The following is a 19,737-nucleotide window of genomic DNA, read 5'->3' on the forward strand; positions in this document are numbered from 1 at the left end:
TTTCCAGCACACTGGTTTATTGGAGAAGATTAACATTGGACATTTCCAAATCTTGGGAAAGCAAAAAGTATATATGTTTGCGCACTTTTTTTTACGATGCTGTGGGGTCGGGGCTCTCATCCTGGATTACAAGGGAATCCGGGCCCAACTTGTTTATGTAAAAGTGTAACATCCTTGAAATTCAGGATTAGATTATGTCAGTGTCTTACCGCAGAACCCCAGACCATGAGATCTGCTCACTGTGTAACTGGTACCTTTGATGCTGAACTCTTGTTTACAGGGCGGTGGTGGATTGATTGAGTTTGTTGAGCTGGGGGGAGGGGGAAAGGAGAAAGAGGAGGAAGAAATGAAAATCCAAATACAATCGCCATGGCCCACTCTAATATTTACTGCGGGAGGGGGGTGGAGAGAAGGATGAAATCCACGTATTAAATCAGCTCCATAGTTTCCAGACACCCTAGAACCCCTGTTCCTCGGCAGCACGTCTAATGTATTCCCTGGTGATTCTGGGCATTAATTAGTTGTTTAATAGGAGTATGACTAAAAATGTAAAAGAAGGATTAGGAGCGTGAAGCGTATGTCCAGCTCCTTCCACACACTCGAGGAGGGAATGAAAATCATTCTGTATCTTATATTTCTCTAGGAGCCATTTGCATTTCCCACCAGCTGCTCACTTCAGCTGCTCGGGTGCTGGGGCAGCGGAGCACCCACAGGCTCATCTCGGGCGCCTGCTCCAGACCCTGATTGAGGCGAGCCAGCGTCCTGACTGGACAGACTCCAGACAGAAAAAAGAGAAAAGCCAAGGCAACGGGAGCTTCGATAAACCTCTTCATTCCAGCCCCTGGCTATAGGGTCTACAACCCACTGAATCATAAAAGTGAGGGATTTGCACAAGCATTTCGGTAGATCTCTCCAACAACTCTCTCCTCCCCATTTCTGTCTCTCCTATTCTGTCTCTACATCTTAGTAAGTCTCTGCTCCTACCTTTTTCCCAGAGAGGGTTCCCACATTCTTCCAACAAGCTCATAGAGAGGCCCGTCATTGCTGAGTATTTTCATCTGTATAAAAATGAAAAGAAAAGGGCGGGGGGGAGAAAGATAAGTCGTAGAAAAAGCGTGAGCCGATTTCTCGAGGTATTGGGAAGGGGGAAGAGAAGACAGAGAAAATCTCACTTTAAGAATCATAAGTAGAGTTCCAAATATCCACTTCAGACTACACGATTCCGCTTGAGACGTGATGAACTTTCAGGTCTTCTGTGACTACCTGACTTGGTGGTGGAGTTGGGTTGAGAAATTAATTTTCTGGGCATCCACAAGTTTCCAAGAATCACAATCCGTACTAGTCAAGAGGGAGAAAAAGGAAAATTAAAATTAAAGAGGTATTTGGGCATTTTTTTCCCATTTCTCTTCCCTGAATAAAGTTAGCATTTGTCTTGACTTTCTACCAGATAGAAGGAAAGAAAGTTTGCGTTTTCATGGATGTTACATGTGGGTTAGCGAAAGCTTAGCAGTTGAGATTTCACTTCAGTTGCCTTCCTGGCAGAAGAGGATAACCCTTTCCATAAAATTAGTCCTTCTGTCGATTGTTAGTAATTTCAGAGTAAAGGGATTTAGCGCTCAAAACAAATTGACCAAGTTTGTTTGTCTGTTTTTACTGCTAACTGAAATGTATTTAAAACACAAGGTATTTCCAGAAAACGTTTAATCTCTCTCAGACAGCCCCAAGTCAAAGGAAGGAATCCAGTCCCTCAATCCAGTGCAAAGTGAATTTGGCTGCACGCAAATTTCGCTAGGTTTGAAAATAGAGAATACTTGCACACGCACGCACACACACACACACACACACACACACACACACACACACACCCCAATTCCGGATATCCGTTCGAAACCATATAAATCTGACGAATTTTATTCCAAAGGACATATGAACTCTTTAATAGGGGTGAGGGAGAACTAAACTATTGTAAGAGGGTGAGAATTCTGTTGGGCCGGGTTGAAAATGGAGAGCATCCTCTGTTTGGGGGGATCCAGAGAGTAGGGGTGTTGAGCCCAGAAAGCACCTGTTGGAGGAATTGAACGTTCCCCAGGACTCTTTCTCGGCTCACCCCCAAAATATAAATGAACGCCACTCTCTCAAGATTGGAAAGATACTAATTCTAGGACTGAGTAAAGATTTCACATTTAGATTTAGATTTGCTCTAGACTTGCAGAATAGATGTGGAGAAAGAATACATTTACTTTTTTAATAAAAGGGCAAAAATCACCAAACCCCTTCTCCTTCCACCCCACCACCCAGGAGAATGTCCGTCTTTATAAAGCTTTTTTATATTTTTTTATTGTTAGGAACAAGTATGTGTTTCGAGAGAAACCCACTGCTGCCATTTAATATCACTTCTTTCTCGTGGACACTTTAACCTCGTCATTTTTAAAAAATGAGATAACAGTGACCCCGGGTGAACTTGTTGGGTGTACATACAGCAAAGGAAATTCTAGACTTAAATGAGCTTCTGAGTCCTGTCCATCGCAATCCCTTCATTAAAAGTGGTCAGGGCCACCCCTCTTCGCCTCCACCCCCCAAGCTGGGCACACTTACGCACGCACACAAGCTACCCACTGAGATGTGAAAAACATTTTCTATTCTAGTCCTAGTTGACTTTGAACTAGTGAGCAGGGAACAGTCCTGAACTGGGCAAAGTGACACAGCCCTCCCCCGCTTCTCAATCTCTCTCTCTCTCTCTCTCTCTCTCTCTCTCTCTCTCTCTCTCTCTCTCTCTCTCTCTCTCTCTCTCTCTCTCTCTCTCTCTCTCTCTCTCTCTCTCTCTCTCTCTCTCCTCTGTCACACCTCATTTTTCTTCTTCACTCTTGTTCCCGTCTGCTTCTCCTCTAACTCTCCCTCCACCATCCTCGGTTTCACATTTAGTTCAACTCGCCGCCTTGGTTTTCCCTTCCTGGCTAATACTCACAGGCAGGTCTCACATCTCACTGCCCCACCCCGCCTCCCCGCTTCTTCTCAACCCACGCCAAACAAACACACGCGCAAGCTTTCTTTTGTTCTATCTCTTCTCATTTTCCCCTATTCTATTCGTTTAGCCCGTAGGTTTTGCCCCCTTGAGCTGACAAAAAGAGAGAGAGAGAGAGAGAGAGAGAGAGAGAGAGAGAGAGAGAGAGAGAGAGAGAGAGTGAGTCCTGTCTACCAGATGCTCTATCTGCTGCTTTTGGTCATTTCTCCTATAGTCTATCAGGGCTTTCTAATCTTACTTATCCCAACCCCCACCTCCCCACAACCCCTGTGCCCCCGCCTCTTTTTTCATGGTCCTCTCTTCCCTCGCTCTGTATTCTCTCTGCTCTGTGTGCGTAGGCGTGTGTACTTCTGTCTGACTCTCCCTTTACTTGTTTTATTTCCTCAGTTCTGTCAATCTCTCCTACCTCTTTCTCTTTCTCCCTCCCCCTTTTCTTTTCTCTTTCCCTCCCCCCAACTCTTCCTCCCCCTCTCTTCTCTGCTCTGCTCTCTCTGCTCCCCTCGGCTCAGCTCGCCTCTCTCGGCTCCTCTGTGGAGTTTTAGTTTGGTGGAATCTCTGCTGACGTCACGTCGTTCCCAATACAGAGACTGAGAAAGGGGAAGAGAAGGGGAGAGAGAGAGAAAGAGAGAAAGCTGGAGAGGAGCAGAAAGAAAGAGCCAGCAGCTGGGAGATCTCCGGGTCTCAGAGAGAAAAATCCCAACTCCCTCGGAACTTTGTATTCAATTTGGGATCCTTTTATTTCTCCTGACCCTGGGTTTCTGGAGTTTACAGGGAAGCCAGCACCTCGGATTGCTCAAGCAGTGCGGCAAAGGACGTGGTAGGGAGCTCAACTTGGAGCCGGTAAGTGGAGGCCATCCCTCCTGCAGGGATGTGAGATAATGCGAGTCCGCGAATTTGTTCCACTGGAGATCGTCCACTGTAGGTGATTTGTAGCATCTCTCTCTCTCTCTCTCTCTCTCTCTCTCTCTCTCTCTCTCTCTCTCTCTCTCTCTCTCTCTCTCTCTCTCCAAACAAATCTTGCAAAGCCTTTTCTCTAAGTTAAGAATTACTACTCTTTTCCAAGGAACTCTGGAGAAGAACAGCCGTGGAGGTCACGGATGGCATTTAAACCGATGCATCTTCCTTAAATCTATACACCACCTCGAAGTTAACAAATCCTGCGGCAGGGGATTAGCATTCTAGAGATAAAAGGATAGACAGAAAGTTTCTGGCTTTTAAAAAAAGTGACCACCTATCCCGCTGCTGCACTCTGAAAAACAAATTTCCTCTTAATTAGTAATTAGTGACTTAGACAGCAGGCCTAACAATATTACCTGGGAGACAGGCCCTTTTGCCAGGCAGTGTATGATTACTTTGGGTTACAAATTATCTCTGTTCTACCGACCCTTCTGCAAGTAAGATCGTGCTCTTCTGTAAATAAAGTTTCGATCATTGCGGTGTGTTTTTTTCTCCTAAATCGCAATGAGTAAAGTTGTTGATTGTGCAATATGGAAAGAAATACTTTCCCTGTTTCCATTCCATTTCATCGCAATGTTTTTTCAATCCTTCCAAATGATTTCTAAATCAAGCCATTGTGATATAGTGTGATTTTTGCATTCTCTGTTCTGTAGGTATTGTTTGACTTCCTAAACTGAAATACTGAGTTAGAGAAAGAGAGGAGTCAAAATAATGAAATAAAAAGAGCAAAAATGAAAAATCCTGTAAAATTTCTTAGTACTGCTTACCTAATTTCGAAAGATTTGCTTGTCATCAAAGGATATTTATTACTTACCAGAAATTAAAATGTGGTCAAGTAAATTATTATTTCCTAGAAAATTCAAGTAATTATAGTAAGGAGGAAATAAAGGAAGGTGGAAATGTAAGAGAGTAAAGATTTGTGTTGATTTGATTACACAACAATCTTTCAGTATAAAAAAATTTTAAATATAATGAAACAACTTCATTTATAAAATGAATATTTTTCCTCCAAGAAAATAATTTTTAGTTATTCCTGATGCCCTTTCTTTTTTCATGTTCAGAGCCTTGGTCTTAAAACATTTACAAGAAGATGATATGAATAGGCTTTAAAATCTTTTTGTTTTTTTTAAAAAGGTTAGTGTTGTATTAATAATCAGAGTTTTATTATCAAAATAAATATCCATCATTAAGTAATCAGATGGCTTTTCCTCATTCATTTGATATTTGGAACTCCTATTCCAGATTCCTAGTACTAAAAATCTTTCTTTGTAACCTTGCTCATAGGTAACACAGTTCTTAAGAAAGTAGTGCCGGCGTTCATTTATATTTCAATTAATTTTCTTTCTGCTGTGCCATTCTTTTGGCAATTAACAGAAATCATTTCTGTGGCTTCTTGACTACCAACTTGTTTCTTTTGGCATGTGTTTCTCTATTAGCTAATATGATCATGATCATGATGGAGAAAACAATATAACATATTTCAAGGGACTGCTGAAACCTAAAACTGAAATATACAAAACTAAGATTTTGCTGAATAACCATAGAAGGACACAAAAGAAAACAAAAATATTGTCTTTTCTGAGAGGGTGCAAATCATGGCATAAATTTTGGAGGTGAAGAACAACTTCTCTTCCAAAAACAAAGTGGTCCATCTCAATTTGTTAGATAATTTAGTCACCTGGGCTACCAGTGAAGTAGAATGAGTGAATTTGTTATTCAAGATTCACCTTGACAGGAAAGGTTTCAGGGTCGGTAGAAGTAAGATCTGGGGATACCTTTAAAAAAAATTACATCCCCCCAAATTGTTTAGTCACAGCTCAACTACTAGGCCCTGTTATTAAATGGAGCTTAAAATGTAGATCCCAGGGTTTCGATATGACTCGAAAATAAATCCCCGGGCCACAAAAAAGCTATCTAAGTGGTGGGCTAAGAAATACGCCTTGACTTTTTTAGTACCCAGAGCTGAGCCTGTTTGGAACTGTAGGTTTGGTTGCAGCCTCTTTGTTTTGGGTTGGGTTTTTTTTTTTTTGATTTGTTTTTGTTTTAAGCACTGGGGCGCTTTTGGAAAAATGTGCTTCTTGCTGACTTCCACTGCTCAAATTTGTTTTGCATATACTTTTAATGTTTAAAAGCTATAACATCTGACGACTATCTCCAGTTGTAACCCTCAGTACTTTGGCCACCGGCTAATAATGCAGCCAGTTCAGACATTTAAAAAAAAAAAAAGATTACCGAAATGATGATGACATGCAAATTTCCTCTGAAATTATCATAAGTAAACATTTGAAGTCTGGACTAATAAAATCCCATCTGTGTTACTTCATATCGAGTTAGTAGAGAGCTGTGATAATGAATTTTGTAATATCTCACGAACAGACATCTCAATCAGGGACTAATCCTGTGATTTTACTCCAGAATCACTAAATCTGGAGGCGCCAAACTTCTACTCCCGGGCACCCCGGGCAAAGCAAAGGAAAACAGTTCCCCTGCCTGCAAGCCTGCCTGGCTTCCCGCCTCCCTCCCTAACCTTTGCCTACCGAGGGAGTAACCAACTTTCCCATTAGGCTGGTGACCTGCTTAACCCATCCCCGACCCCAGCACACACACACACACACACACACACACACACACACACACACACACACACACACACACTCAACTAGGTTCCTCTGGGCAGTAAAATCAGCCACGGGACCCCACTGCTGACTGAACACTAGGTTTTTAGTGAGAAGGCAGGCGGAATAAGAGTTAACAGTGGGAAAGGAGGAAGAGGAGGGTTAGGACTTATGTGTTAATAAACCGAGGCTGCAGTCAGTTTTGTAGCTGATGTGTTGCCTTGTTTCCCGGTTCTGAGTTATCCCTCTTTACCCCAGCCGGCACTCGAACCCTCAGGTACCACCGGCTTATCTCCCCACTACAGAAGAGAAATAAAATGAAACAAAATAAAACATCGGATCCAGGATCTCTCTCTCTCTCTCTCTCTCTCTCTCTCTCTCTCTCTCTCTCTCTCTCTCTCTCTCTCTCTCTCTCTCTCTCTCTCTCTCTTTCTCTCTCTCCTTAGAGACCCAAAGAGCCCAAGAAACATGTTGTTTTATTCTTCTCCTCTTCTTACTTTCCCTTTTTAACAAAAACAGAAAGTCTCCTCTAACCCCCCAGTACCTGAGCTCTGGAGCTCGCGGCCTCTCCACTTTTCCCGTTTCTTGTGTCAAAAGGCCCGCCAAGGGCCGCGGTCAGTTTTCTGGTGGCTCTACAGGGTGGCTGGAGATTTAGGGACGACCTGAATTTCCGGCTGGGGGGTGGGGTGGGGGGAGTAGAAGGAGGATCTCTAAGGAGGTTCTTTTCAAGTACTTCGAAAGCAGTAAACACGCCCAAGAAATTTACTCCAGCTCCAAGCGCCGCTCTTTCACTCCACTCCCATCTCGAGCCGCCTTCTCCCTCCTCTAAGCTCTTAAATTATGCTATAAGGTAAATGAATGACCGGGTGAATATCTTCTAAGTAAGGCATGGCTAAATATGGAAAAGTTAATACCGATGGATTAAGAAGCCAGAGCCCAAGTTACTTGAGCATCCAAAGCTCTTGGTGTTACTACCAGGATTTCTTTATGTGTAAAGAAATGGAAGGAAGAGGGGAAGGAGGAGACTGTTCAGAGGAAACTGAAAATCAAGCCCCTCCATGTTTTTCATTTTTGTAAATAAATGTCCCTTTCCGGGGTAGGCTAGACCTCTTACTCGTCTCTCAGCCGGTCCCCTTAGGGTGACTTTTTTCGGGCTGTATGGTTAGCTTGTTCCCGCAAATGAGTGACCATTTTTAGACGGTAGTCAGCCCTTGCAGTGACCCTGAGTTCGTAGGCCTTTCATTCTGCTCACCTGGATGGTGGGAGTCCCTATTAGGAGGGAGGACGATTGTGCCTACTGAGTCCCCAAGGAAGTTGTGGGACCTTGAACTCCAAAGAGCTTAACCCGATCTCCCGAAAGCGAGAAGCCTGTTCGACGCCAGCTCTTCTGTAGGAGCTAGGCCTCGAATCTCCTTAGTTGTCTCTTCTTTGGCAGATCTGGGTCGCAGACCACTCATCACCTTTCCTTTTATTCTTGTTTTCAGATAACGGGTGATGGAGACCAACTGCCGTAAGCTTGTTTCGGCTTGTGTGCAATTAGGTAAGAGGGGGTCACTAGATCTGAAATGCGGGGGACAGTGGGGAAAGGAGTTGAAAAGTGATTAAAGGAGGACCCTCTTCGAGTTTCACTTTCTAGAGAGCAGCAAAGGGCAATGAGAAACTTGGTGATCTCCCTCTGCCTCCTTTCAAGGGGTTGAATGGGGAGGCAAGAATAGGAGGAACGTCTTGTCTCTTTTCAGAATACCATGGGCAAGAATAGGAGGAACGTCTTGTCTCTTTTCAGAATACCATGGCCCTCGATATGGGATGAATGGGCCTAGAAATGGATGTATAACGTCTTGGATAAGGAAATAGGGATTGCGCCACAGCAGCTCGAGGGTCTAAGTTTCTCCCTCACCCTGAAGAAAGCAAGGTGCTGGCGGCTGCCTTCTCTAACTAGATCTCTGCTTTCTGTCCCTGTCTCTATCCTCTCTACTCATTTCACCTTGCCTCTTCCTTCCCTACTGCCCTGTTTGTCCTGCATTTCCATGCGTCCTTGTGTGTGTGCCCCTACTCGTGTGTGTGTCCCCACTCGTACGTGTGTGTGTGCCCCCAGGGCGTGCAGCCGTCAGCCGTTGAATGCCTTTTCTCCAAAGACTCAGAAAATCAAAAAGGTCGAGTTCAAGTGATTCCCCCGAGAGTCGAAAAGAGGTGGCAACCAGCAAGCTCTTCGCCAGGCAGCATCCCAGTGCAACGGTAAGCCCTGGGAGCAGGCAAAGCCAGGGCTGGCCAGGCCTCCTGCGCGCCCTCCCCATCTGCCCATCGCCGGGGGCGTCCGCCTCCAAGACCAGGAGACTAGGCGAGGATGCAGCACGGGCCACTCGATTCCCGTGTCCCAGAACGTGTTAGACAAAACGCTTCGCTTTCTTTGTTAAACTTTAGATTAACCGATATACGGTTACATGGGGGAGGGGGGGGATTTTTCCTCTAATCTTTCTCTCTCCTCTCTCTCTCTTCTCTCTCTCTCTCCTCTCTCTCTCTCTCTCATCTCTCTCTCTCTCTCTCTCTCTCTCCCTCCCTCCCTCCCTCCCTCTCTCGCTCTCGCTCTTGTTCTCGCTCTCTCTCCTTCCTCTCTTTTCTTCACCCTCTTCCCCCTATTTTCTCTCTTGACCGTGAACATCCCCACCTTTCTTGGTTACCTTGAAGAGCAAGGGGGTGAAAAGTGATCCAATAGCGACCTCTGCTGCTCACTAGACTTCACTACATCAACCCATCCACAAGAGCCCGAACAGGCAGCTCTGTAAAAGCCTGGAAGGCCGAGTCAGTTGTGAACTTTCGTCTGATTTTTATGGTGGTCGAATATACTAAGGCTGCATGCTTAAAATGCGTCACTATTTTTCCGGTCCTTAGAATGATAGCGACGTCGATGATGCGTGCGCTCTAGCTAGAAAGGCGGCGAATGCTGTTACCAGGTCTTAGTGTGGAATCCCATCCTGGGAAGCAGAAAAAAACTATGTGTGTGATTTGGCCAATCCTACAAGTGCTTAGTACTTTTTTCGTAGAGGCTGGGTGGAATCTCTCCCCCGCCTGTATTCTGGGGGGTCGAAGGTGTATTTCACTTGAAGAACAGTCAGGCGTGTGTGCAAAAGAAAAAGAAAACCGTCTCCACCCATCAAACAAGCATTTTCTAAATTGAAATTTGTCCTGAGGGAAGGAAAATCCTCTCCTTCGACGTGAAGGTTAAAAATCCAAACCTAGTTAGTTGTGTTCTAGTCTTTGGATTTTCCAGGCGCCACCCTAAATTTAAAACATGAAACTGTGCTGCTTCGATAGTGTGGGGAGATACCAGCCGTACGGCCTCGGTTCCCCTAATTCCCTTTTTCCGGATTGAAGTTTAAATCTATGAATATTCTAGGGGGTGGGGAATAAATAGTGAAAATAAACAATGTTCTTCCAAAGAAAGCAAACGTCACATTTTCCAGCGTTCCATTTGATCCAGGGCAAGTTTAATTTTAAAATACTGCTCATTATAAGCAAGAGGGAACCTCATGGAATGAAGGAGAAGGGGCTTTAAGCTGAAACAATGTAGCAGGTATCTCCACTCGACCAGTTAAACACTGACTTGTAAAGTGTATAGGATTAACCCTATAGGTTTAGATAGGGCCAATGCAAAGATAACACTGAGTGATTTCTGTCATTAAGATTGTGTTAAATTCTTCCTCTGTTTGATAATCGGTCATAAAAATAAATTATTAGACCAGAGTGTGTTTGGGATATGGTTAAAAATCAAGAGCAGAGATCACTCTCCATGAAAGTGTGTGTGTGTGTGTGTGTGTGTGTGTGTGTATGCGCGCGTTTGTGTGCTTGTGTTTCTAGGTTGAACTGCTTCAGTTCCTACCCGATAAGAAGAGTGTCACAGCTCCGACTGTGTTTTCAGTAACGCGTTTGTAGAGGGAAACACCTACAAAAAAAAAAATTACCCTAGGAATATTGGGAGAGGGGATACTGAATTACATTTCTCCCTCTCTTTGTGATTAGAGGGCAACAAATTCTCCCTCTCCCTGCTATCACCACCTTCCAATTTTAGCCAAATGGTTTCTAAGAACAGGTGGGCTTCATCAGAGCCTAGAGAAAATAGGAACCCTGCTAAGTGAGACCCACCCCTCCCCAGGACACATTTTGTGAGCTCTTCCAAACCTAAAGTATTCTGGTAGGGATTCATAAAATTAATACCCATACATAACACCTGACACGCTGACGTTTACTTTCCTTGTAAAGAAACAAATGGGAGTGGAAGGTAGCCATTAATTAAGAGGCTAGGATATTATAATATATATGACAAGTTTAGGTCTCACTCTGGAGGTGGGAAATTGTTAACCAAACTTACTTAATATCACTAATTTTAAAAGGCATATTATTGGAAGCATCTGAAAACCTTGAACTGTTTCTTTTTAAATTGGTTTCTGGAAGATTATTTCTTTGTATCTTCAGCAGTTAACAGAATGCCTGCCACATAGTAGGTGCTTAATAAATGTTTATTGACTGACTAAATGCCATAGTTTCAACTATAGTATCCCTGAAAGAATTTTCCCACAGGCTCTTTATTGAGAATAAATAACTTTCAAGTGTCTTCATGGGTTCGTACTCCTTATTTTTAAAAGAAAAGGAACAGAAATCATTAGCTCACTTTAGCTCATTTGCTAGAGCTTGTAATGAAATGAAATGTTCCACTTTTTAACAAAGTTTGTACTTCTATTAGGGGTTTTTGAAAATTGTCCTCAGGCAACTAAGCATCAAAAATTCAAAGTCAGCATATTGTCAAATATCCTGATTACTCCACACAGAGTAATTACCTCCCTCCGTAATTTGTGCTGAAGGACAGGTCAAAATTAAAACTCTCTCTCTTTCTCTCTCTCTCTCTCTCTCTTATTTTCAGGCTCAGTAAAATATTGAGACATTATGAAGGTATGAATGAACTGCTTCTGTTGTCTATATCCATCTATCCAAAATTTTTACAGAAAACAGGAGTTATATGAGTGTGGTTATAAAATCACATAGCCTAGAATGTCCTTTTTGAGAGGTTACTAAAGAAAAGGAAGCAGTAAGATTCAAAGGGAGAGTTGAAAAAAGCATGTAAGGTTGTGGAAAGAGCACTGGAAATTTAGATCAGGTGTACTGATTTCTCCTATCCTAGCTCTTCCACCTGAGTGACCTTGGGCAAATCACATCACTTCTGTTTGCTCATTTTTAAAATAAACTCATGGACTTGATCATCTCTGTCATCCCTTCCATCTTTAAGACTCTATGACTTTAAAATATTTCCAGTGCAAAATTCCAACCCTCATTCATCATCACCAGACAAAGTACCACTAGCATGGACTTCAGCTAGAATCAAATTTTCTAACAACCCTGAATGGCCCTGGGGACTCCTGAGAAAACCAGAGAACTGTTTAGGCATCCTACCTTTTAAACTCCAAGGCCAATAGTCTTCTCATGCCTTTGGGCCTTTATCTAGCCTGGGAGCAGTGATTTATCCAGGAAATTAGTACAGTAGACTTGAGCAGCAGCAATATCACCGCCAGAATCCACCAAAAAACAAACAAAAAAAGTCGTCTGTTTATTGGTAGCCCAAAAAGTGTTATCACTCATAGTTCATTTTGAAATAAGATCTAACCAACAATGTATTCTGAACTTTCAACTCAGCATCTTTTCTCCTCTCTTCTCTCCCTGTTGCACCTTAAGGAATCACTGAATCCATTAGCAAAGAGACCTCCCATATAGTTCTATCAATTTCTATAAACTTTAAACAGAAAGTGACCTTCCACCAAAGTTTTCAAAATATATTTGATGTCCTCCCCTTTCATTTTTAAGTTCAGATCCATGATCTAAGTCTCTTTAATATCCCTTAGTCTCAAAAATGTGAAAATATTTTAATTTCCATCATTGAAGTTGGTAATTATTTAGCCATTTTTCATAGTTTCAGGTTTCTAACTATTAAGAAAATTCTAATGATAAAAATAAGTGGAAACTGAACATAGATGCTTTTCTTATCTAAGCCTGAAAAAAACTACCCTGAGTCTTGCTAATGTGGAGACTGGGAAAACTGTGAATGGCAGGAGAGGGCCTATAGAATGAAAAGGTTTTTATCCCTACCAAGAGAAGAGAAGACAGGAGAGGAGTGTCTAAAAGAAAGATACATAGGGAGAAAAGGAAGAAAAAGAGATGGAGGGGAAATGGGTACCTGGGACCAGACTAATTAATTTATGTGGTTGTAGAGGCAAAAGAGATTTTGTTTTTCCTTTTTCAGAAAATCTTTGTTTTATTGGAATTCTGTGCAATTCAATGGTTTTTTTACTGACTGGTGCAATTGTAGGTTGTCTCTAACAATACTAAATGATTAAGAGGACCACCATTCCAAATGTTGTTTTTCCATCAACGGAGAAAAAGGATGCAAATTAAAAGTTTCTTATTGTTGGGTTATTATTTTGTGTAACCTACTGTTAATATATTCAGGAGTTGTCAGACTGACTCCAGGGAAAACTAAATGTATAACGAAAGCTTATTCGTGAGCAGGAATATACTAATGGAACAATCTGATGTCTTCTTAATCCTATGTAAAAAGCTTTGTCTTCTTCCTAATATTGACTGAATGGGTAATTAATGGCTCTTCATCTAGGAGAATACCCGGTAATCCAAGATAGGCGAAAGAAAACAAGGCAAAGGTAAAAGACAACAGGACTAGCTTCACATAAGCACCAATTTATCCGTTTAGGAAAGTATTATGCCTGGAAACAATGATGTTATAGTAGATAAAGTCAAAAGTGGGAAACTGCATACCTACATTTCTACAGCAGTACCTGGCCAAACAAGTCAGCTGTAGAATTTCTCTCTCTCTCTCTCTCTCTCTCTCTCTCTCTCTCTCTCTCTCTCTCTCTCTCTCTCTCTCTCTCTCTCTCTCCTCTCTTCTTGTATACCTTCCTTCTTCATTCATTTTCTCCCTTTTCTTCTCTGATAGTACTTTAGTGATACATCTTTACTATAGACCTTCTTCTGACATCTCAGTTTTGCGATATGGGTGACCCTGGGTTCTCAAAAGTTCTTCTACCAATCATAAATCTTTGGCAGAAGACCTGCCAAGCTAAAAGGGCTTTGGGTGAAGAACAGTGTGGCCTACTATGCATCTGTTGTTTGAGGATCAATCAAGCTAAATGTAAAGGTTCATCAAAACCAAAACGTTGGCCACCAGGTGATGATTTTTTTTTTTTTTTTTTTTTTTTGCCCTAAGCAATTCATGAGAACTTGGAAAGGTTGCAACCTGCTTTTTTGGGAAGGAGAACCCACACCAAGGAAATTGTTAATCTTTCAAGTGTGGGGATATATAATCAACATTTTTGCTACAAAGCATCAACTTGAGGTTCCTTAGCCTAAGAAGGAGGTTACCAGGGCCAACAACCCCACTAAACCAAGACCATTTCCTCATAAAACTATCTGCCAAATAACCTAGAGTGTGGGGTGTAATTTACAAGAAAGGTGATTTTCTTTGCCAACCTAGTATACCCATAAACACTGTATTCTAAGTCCATTGTTGAGGGGAAGGTAAAAATACAAATTACATATGTGTGCTACTGCTCAAGCGTGTGTGTGTGTGTGTGTGTGTGTGTGTGTGTTTGTGTGTGTGTGTGTGTGTGTGTGTTAAAGAGAGATCAGCAGTAATGGAGTAACTTTATTGTGAGGATCTAAACCCTAGAGTGCCAGAGATTCTACCAGCATGGTTTTTTTTTTTTTTAACACGTTGACATTTTAATTTAAACCTTAGAAGTAATATATTACTTGGGTTACTACAATGAGGTTGCTTTTTTGTCAGCTGACAGCTTTTAAAATATTATTTCACTAGGGAAATAAAAGCTTCATCTCAGATTATAGGTGGGTATTTTTGGATTTATGTGATTTATGGTCACCATGACAACTAATGCTGAATGTTAGCTATCCTCATGTCTGGCACAGGGAAAGAGGGAGAAAAAGAGAAAAAGAGAGTCAACAAATGATAAGGGTAAGGAAGAAAGAGGGAGAGGTGGAAGAAAAGAGGAAAACAGACATAGAGGAGTATTAATCAGTGTTGTAAATAAATATGTTTTATCTCCCTATCCCTGAGTGCAAATTTCTCTTTTTAAAAGATATCTCTCTCTCTCTCTCTCTCCCTCCTTCCCTCTCCCTCTCCCTCTCCTTCTCCCTCTCTCCCTCTCCTTCTCTCTCCCTCCCTCCTTCCCTCCCTCCCTGCCTCTCTCTCTCTCTCTCTCTCTCTCTCTCTCTCTCTCTCTCTCTCTCTCTCTCTCTCTCTCTCTTTCTCTCTCTCTCCCCCCCTTCTTCTCTGTCCCCCATTTGGAGGACTTAACCCCTACCTGAACAAGGAGCCTAATCTGACCTGATCGGGAGAGAATGTAACGCATTTCTAACATATTTACTAAATATGTTTCGGTTCCCTCGGATTTTGTCTTCTGCCTCTTTCTTCTGCCTCTTTCTGAGACGCTTTTGGTGGGAAGCAAGAGGATTTCCCGAAATATGTAGTCTCCCTAGCTTGTTTTGGAAGGGTGCAATAAAACTCTTTGACTGTTAGGCAAAAACGGACCTACGCATCTGAAAGGTCCCCCTAAATGTACTTCCTAAGATACATTGTACAATACATCCCTTGATTTTTTTTCTTCTTTTTTTAAACATGGTAGGTAATAATTGTCACGCTCCTACTTTTTCGGTGTTTTAGGAAAGAAAGACTCACGTACACACACATATTGCTCGGCCTTTACTGTTCATGTAGGAGAGAAAAGTCACTTCAGTGCATATCTAGAGGCTAGGCTGACTGTGATCGCAATAGAAATTCCTTCTCCAGGACCCGATACTTTTCACTCTGCTCTGCGACCTTGTTCGCACCCTAGCAAAGCGATGAAGCTGCCAAAGCTTAGGCAAAGAGAGAGCGAGCAAGCACTAAGTATGACCTCTTGGTGCTTTACACAATCTCGACATTCCCTCTGGGCCACATGACTGTGGGGTCCAAAATCCAGAAATTCTCGACGTCCAAAATATAAATCTGATATTTCCCCTTTAAGATTCCATCCTGCCATCTCTAAACCTCATAAACTCTCAGGGAAGGTGCCCCAAAGTCGAACAGTTGACAGGTATCTTCATCTAGAGTGAGGACCACTCTTCGTTCCGCTAGCCCTATGAGTCTGTCTGTCCCATTTCCTATTCTACCACAGGATTCAGAGAACTCCATGAAGTCTGGAGTTTGGGAGAGCAAAGCTCACCTCTTGACAGCTTTTAATCAACGTTTGTACCCTGCCTATCTGAGCTCATTACTGACAACGCAAGGGTAGGGTAGGAGCAACAGATATTAACTAGTGAGAAATTAAATAAGACTTCAGGACTAATCATCGTTAGTCAAATACAAGCTCAAAACATGCCTGACCTCATGTCAGATATTCCACCTCTCTAACAGTATTTCTTTGGAAGAATTAAGAGAAACCCAACAGAGACGACTTTCTGTTGTCCCTAGGACTAGAACTCTCTCTCTCTCTCTCTCTCTCTCTCTCTCTCTCTCTCTCTCTCTCTCTCTCTCTCTCTCTCTCTCTCTCTCTCACACACACACACACACACACACACACACACACACTCACGCGCGCGCGCACACACACACACACACAAGCATACCTCTGTTTCTAGGCCCTTCCTGAATTTTAAATTTGAGGACCCAGAAACAGTCACAGATGGCAGTTCGAAATTAATAACTTCTTCCTCCTTCCCTCGTCCCAGCTTTTTTTTTAATGAGGAAGGCTTTTTATCACCATCCTGGATCTACTTTTCTAAGTGTCTTCCTCCAAGTGGAAATTCAGTAGCCATGTCTGTACTGTTGAATCCGTTAGTAATGTTCAGTAAAGTAGAAGTATCTGGATGGAAAGTGAGAATGGAAGCGATTGCCTAAATAATGTAAAAGAAACGTAATGCAAAGAAAGTACATATCTAGCCTCAGTTATCTGGATAATTCAGGGAATTGTCTTCTAATCCGTAGCCTCCTGATCATTTGTACCTCTTTCCCTATATATTTCTGCGTGTGTAGAACAATTTGAAAGCTTTCTCCTTTTTTTAGGTAGTAGAGAAATAGGTAAACTCGATTTCCCTTTGCCCTGTTTTAATCAAAGGACTGTCCAGCCTAAGTTTCTTGAGGGTAGGTATTGTTTACGGCTTTTGTTTTTGTATTGCCAGTCTATCACTACTTCTGGCATTAACTATGAAATAAATCAATATGCTATTTATCTTTCAATTGAATTGAATCATTCTAAATGAATTGACTTCTTCCATAATAAACTAAAATTTTCGCGCCTTTCCATTTTTTTTCCTCTTCCCTTCCTTCTGCCTGAGAAGATTACGTAGAATCACTATAGAATGCTGGAGCTTAAAAGAAAAACTAGCGATCTTCTCCAGCCCAATACAGACATTTTAAAGATGAAGCAGCTAATCATATCAGGCCTCTATTTATCTTGATGAAAAAGCTATTGTCCATATAGACCTACTGCCGATAGGTAAACCAATTCTCCTCTTTAATGGGGGCTTGAGGTTGAGGGTTGCTCTGTGACCTAAAGGAAACAGTTGAGGGTCTTAACTTTCCAACTTAATACATTTCTTTCTTATGCCTCCCCTTACTCCTTATCCCTAACCAAAGCAAACTTGACAGCCCTGGGGTTTCAGCCTTAAAGAAGAAGGGAAAGGAGGCAACTGGGGCAGTATATTTTTTCATCCCTTGATGGAATCCATTCCTTAAAGAGAGCTTTGGGGGAAGTGAGGTTTGGGGGGACCGCAGTTATGCAGAGGTTTAAAGAGATGGGAATATGATTAGTAAATACATTGTGCAGAATGGAGCTGGATTCATATTGACTTAGTTATAGGTCATCGGCTGGCGGTGCAATGGGAGGAAATATTTACTTTACACATATACTTTATGATCTTGGGGGAATTAGAGGAAATTCAATAAGAAAACGTCCAGAATCATTTAAAACCCTTATTTAAAAGACTTAAGCAAATTAGAGTCTTATCAGATTAAAAACCACTACAAATGTAAGAGCATTGTCTTCATGAAAACGCTGTGGGGTCTGAGAAGGAGATTCTTTTCCAAATCTGAGGGATAAAACACGTCATTTAAGCACCAGATAATGAGGAAAATGTAAATTAATTTAACCTTCTTTACCAACAGGCTGCCGACGTAATATGTATAATTTAGTGATAAGACTGCAAGACATAATATAGAGGCTTGTATGAGTATCAGCTAATGGGGTCCTATCTTAAGAAAGAGCATAGTGGATCCTATCAGGTGTGTGATGTGAGGAGGATATGGGGTATAGCCAGTGGAGAAGAAGACAACTCAAATGAGAAAATATATTTTAGCTTATGATGTGTCAAGTATAAAGAAAGCCCCTAAAGCACCTAAATTCTCATTTGAATATAAAAAAGTTTGAATATAATTGTGGGAAAGAAAAACATTCATTTGCTTTTCTAGACTAATTCCTTCAGGGTTGTTTAAAAGTGGGGGATGGGGAGGAGGTAGAAAGAACTTGTTTTCGGCAGTACAAAGGAAAGACACAGATTTCAAATATATTTGCAGTCTGATAGTTCTGGCCTTTTCCAGGTTGAAATAAGTTTCCAAATGATGCAAACAAGGCCAAAGAGGTAGAATTTCTGAAGATATCCAGTATTGATGCTGCAAATCATTGACAGTAACGTCAAACAAATACACATTCGGTGATGATAACACTAACTCCACAATAAAACAATCACAAATGCAGAAACCCGAGGAGAGATTAGTTTGCGATCTCTGAGTGACCTACGAAAGGACAAAGTTGTTTTCTGTTTTATTCTTTTTCTAATCAATTACTTGGATTCCCTTTAGAAAAAAAATATATATTTATAAATGGGATAGGTTATTGACTTAGAGCAGTAGCGCTGTGAATGTTCTGTGTCCCAAAGGGTTTTGTTTCCTCTTGGCTTTATAAATCTGTAAGGTTTTACATTACCTAGCTCAGATCTTACTCCAAACTTTCCACCCTCCATGATACCCCTTACCCCCTGGATTTTGAGGCTTATAGATAGCAGTTCACAGGATTAAAAAGAGAGAAAAATGGGGCGAATTATAACCAGAAAATATAATTAAGAGTTTTTAAATTGACATTGAAATAAGAAACTTGGGAGTGTTTTTTAGTTGTGGAAGCTTCATTAAAGTATATCTCATATGTAATTAGCCCAACGTTGTTGATTCTTTGGGTTTTGTGGGCTTGAAACTGATTGATAATAAAGTAAACAAGCGAGTCAGATTTAAAGCAGGGTTTCAGTGAGGACAAGCTTAATACAGCGTACAAGGAATTTAAAAGATCTAGGATATGTATCTTAATCAATGTTAAGTAGAAAGGATAAGCCTTCCGTCATTTGGCAAGCGCTAGTTTGGACTTTCCATCCTATTGTAAGATTTGCGGGGGGGGTGGGGGAATGTCTAAAGGGAATACTTTCTGAGAAAGTGATCCGATGGCATATTTCACTAAAAAATCTAGTGCGAATAATATTTTTTCATTTCTGGGCAAGATAATTGTCGTTTTATGACAGTGACTTAGTAGTCTTCTTGGGGTTTTGTCTTTCTTGAAATTAAAGTAAAGCGTATGAAGATTAGGGTAGTGTTTGCCTAAGAGTTGAAATTTGGAATAGGAAATTTTAAGATGGGGGAAGAGATTTTTTTTTCTGGTGGGAAGCAACGAGTCACCCTTTAATAAAGCAAATTGTCTAGATTGTCACTGATTTTGGAGAGGCATAGAAAAAGGAAAATGAAATGTACCAAGCCTGTCTCCTGTGTTCATCGACCTCCCCTCTCCCCGCTCCCGCTGCCTTCTGAGGTTCCCATATGCCCTCCCTTCCTAGAAGGTAAATCTCCTGACGTTCGGATAGAACAAGACAGAGGCATTTTCACCGGACAGGGTCCCTAACAGATCTGATCTAAAAAGTGAATTATTTAGCCCAGCCCGACTCCCCTGATAGGTGCTGGTCTTAATAGTCTCCCTTCCTCAACATCGGAGCTCCCTGATTGGTGGGCAGCGACGTCATTCCTGCCGTGAGAGGAGGATCTGGGGAGGAGAA

General features: G+C 41.8%; 1 protein-coding gene and 1 long non-coding RNA gene across 2 annotated transcripts in view; one reads left to right on the forward strand and one right to left on the reverse strand.

The window, feature by feature from the left end:
- On the reverse strand, positions 1 to 7,415 carry LOC140515015 (uncharacterized). The gene is made up of 4 exons (XR_011970806.1): positions 7,139 to 7,415; positions 1,173 to 1,338; positions 985 to 1,058; positions 1 to 310 (listed from the first exon to the last, which is right to left on the reverse strand). It is a non-coding gene; the product is annotated as an uncharacterized lncRNA (long non-coding RNA).
- PITX2 (paired like homeodomain 2) overlaps positions 3,558 to 19,737 on the forward strand; it is a 22,629-nt gene continuing 6,449 nt past the window's right edge. Inside the window, exons 1-2 of the mRNA XM_072625583.1 lie at positions 3,558 to 3,862; positions 8,079 to 8,134. Coding sequence (XP_072481684.1) covers positions 8,089 to 8,134 — 46 coding nt within the window. The 5' untranslated portion in view covers positions 3,558 to 3,862; positions 8,079 to 8,088. The remainder of the gene's footprint in view (positions 3,863 to 8,078; positions 8,135 to 19,737) is intronic.

Source organism: Notamacropus eugenii, chromosome 7 (genome assembly GCF_028372415.1).
Source record: "Notamacropus eugenii isolate mMacEug1 chromosome 7, mMacEug1.pri_v2, whole genome shotgun sequence".
NCBI classification, from domain to species: Eukaryota; Metazoa; Chordata; class Mammalia; order Diprotodontia; family Macropodidae; genus Notamacropus; species Notamacropus eugenii.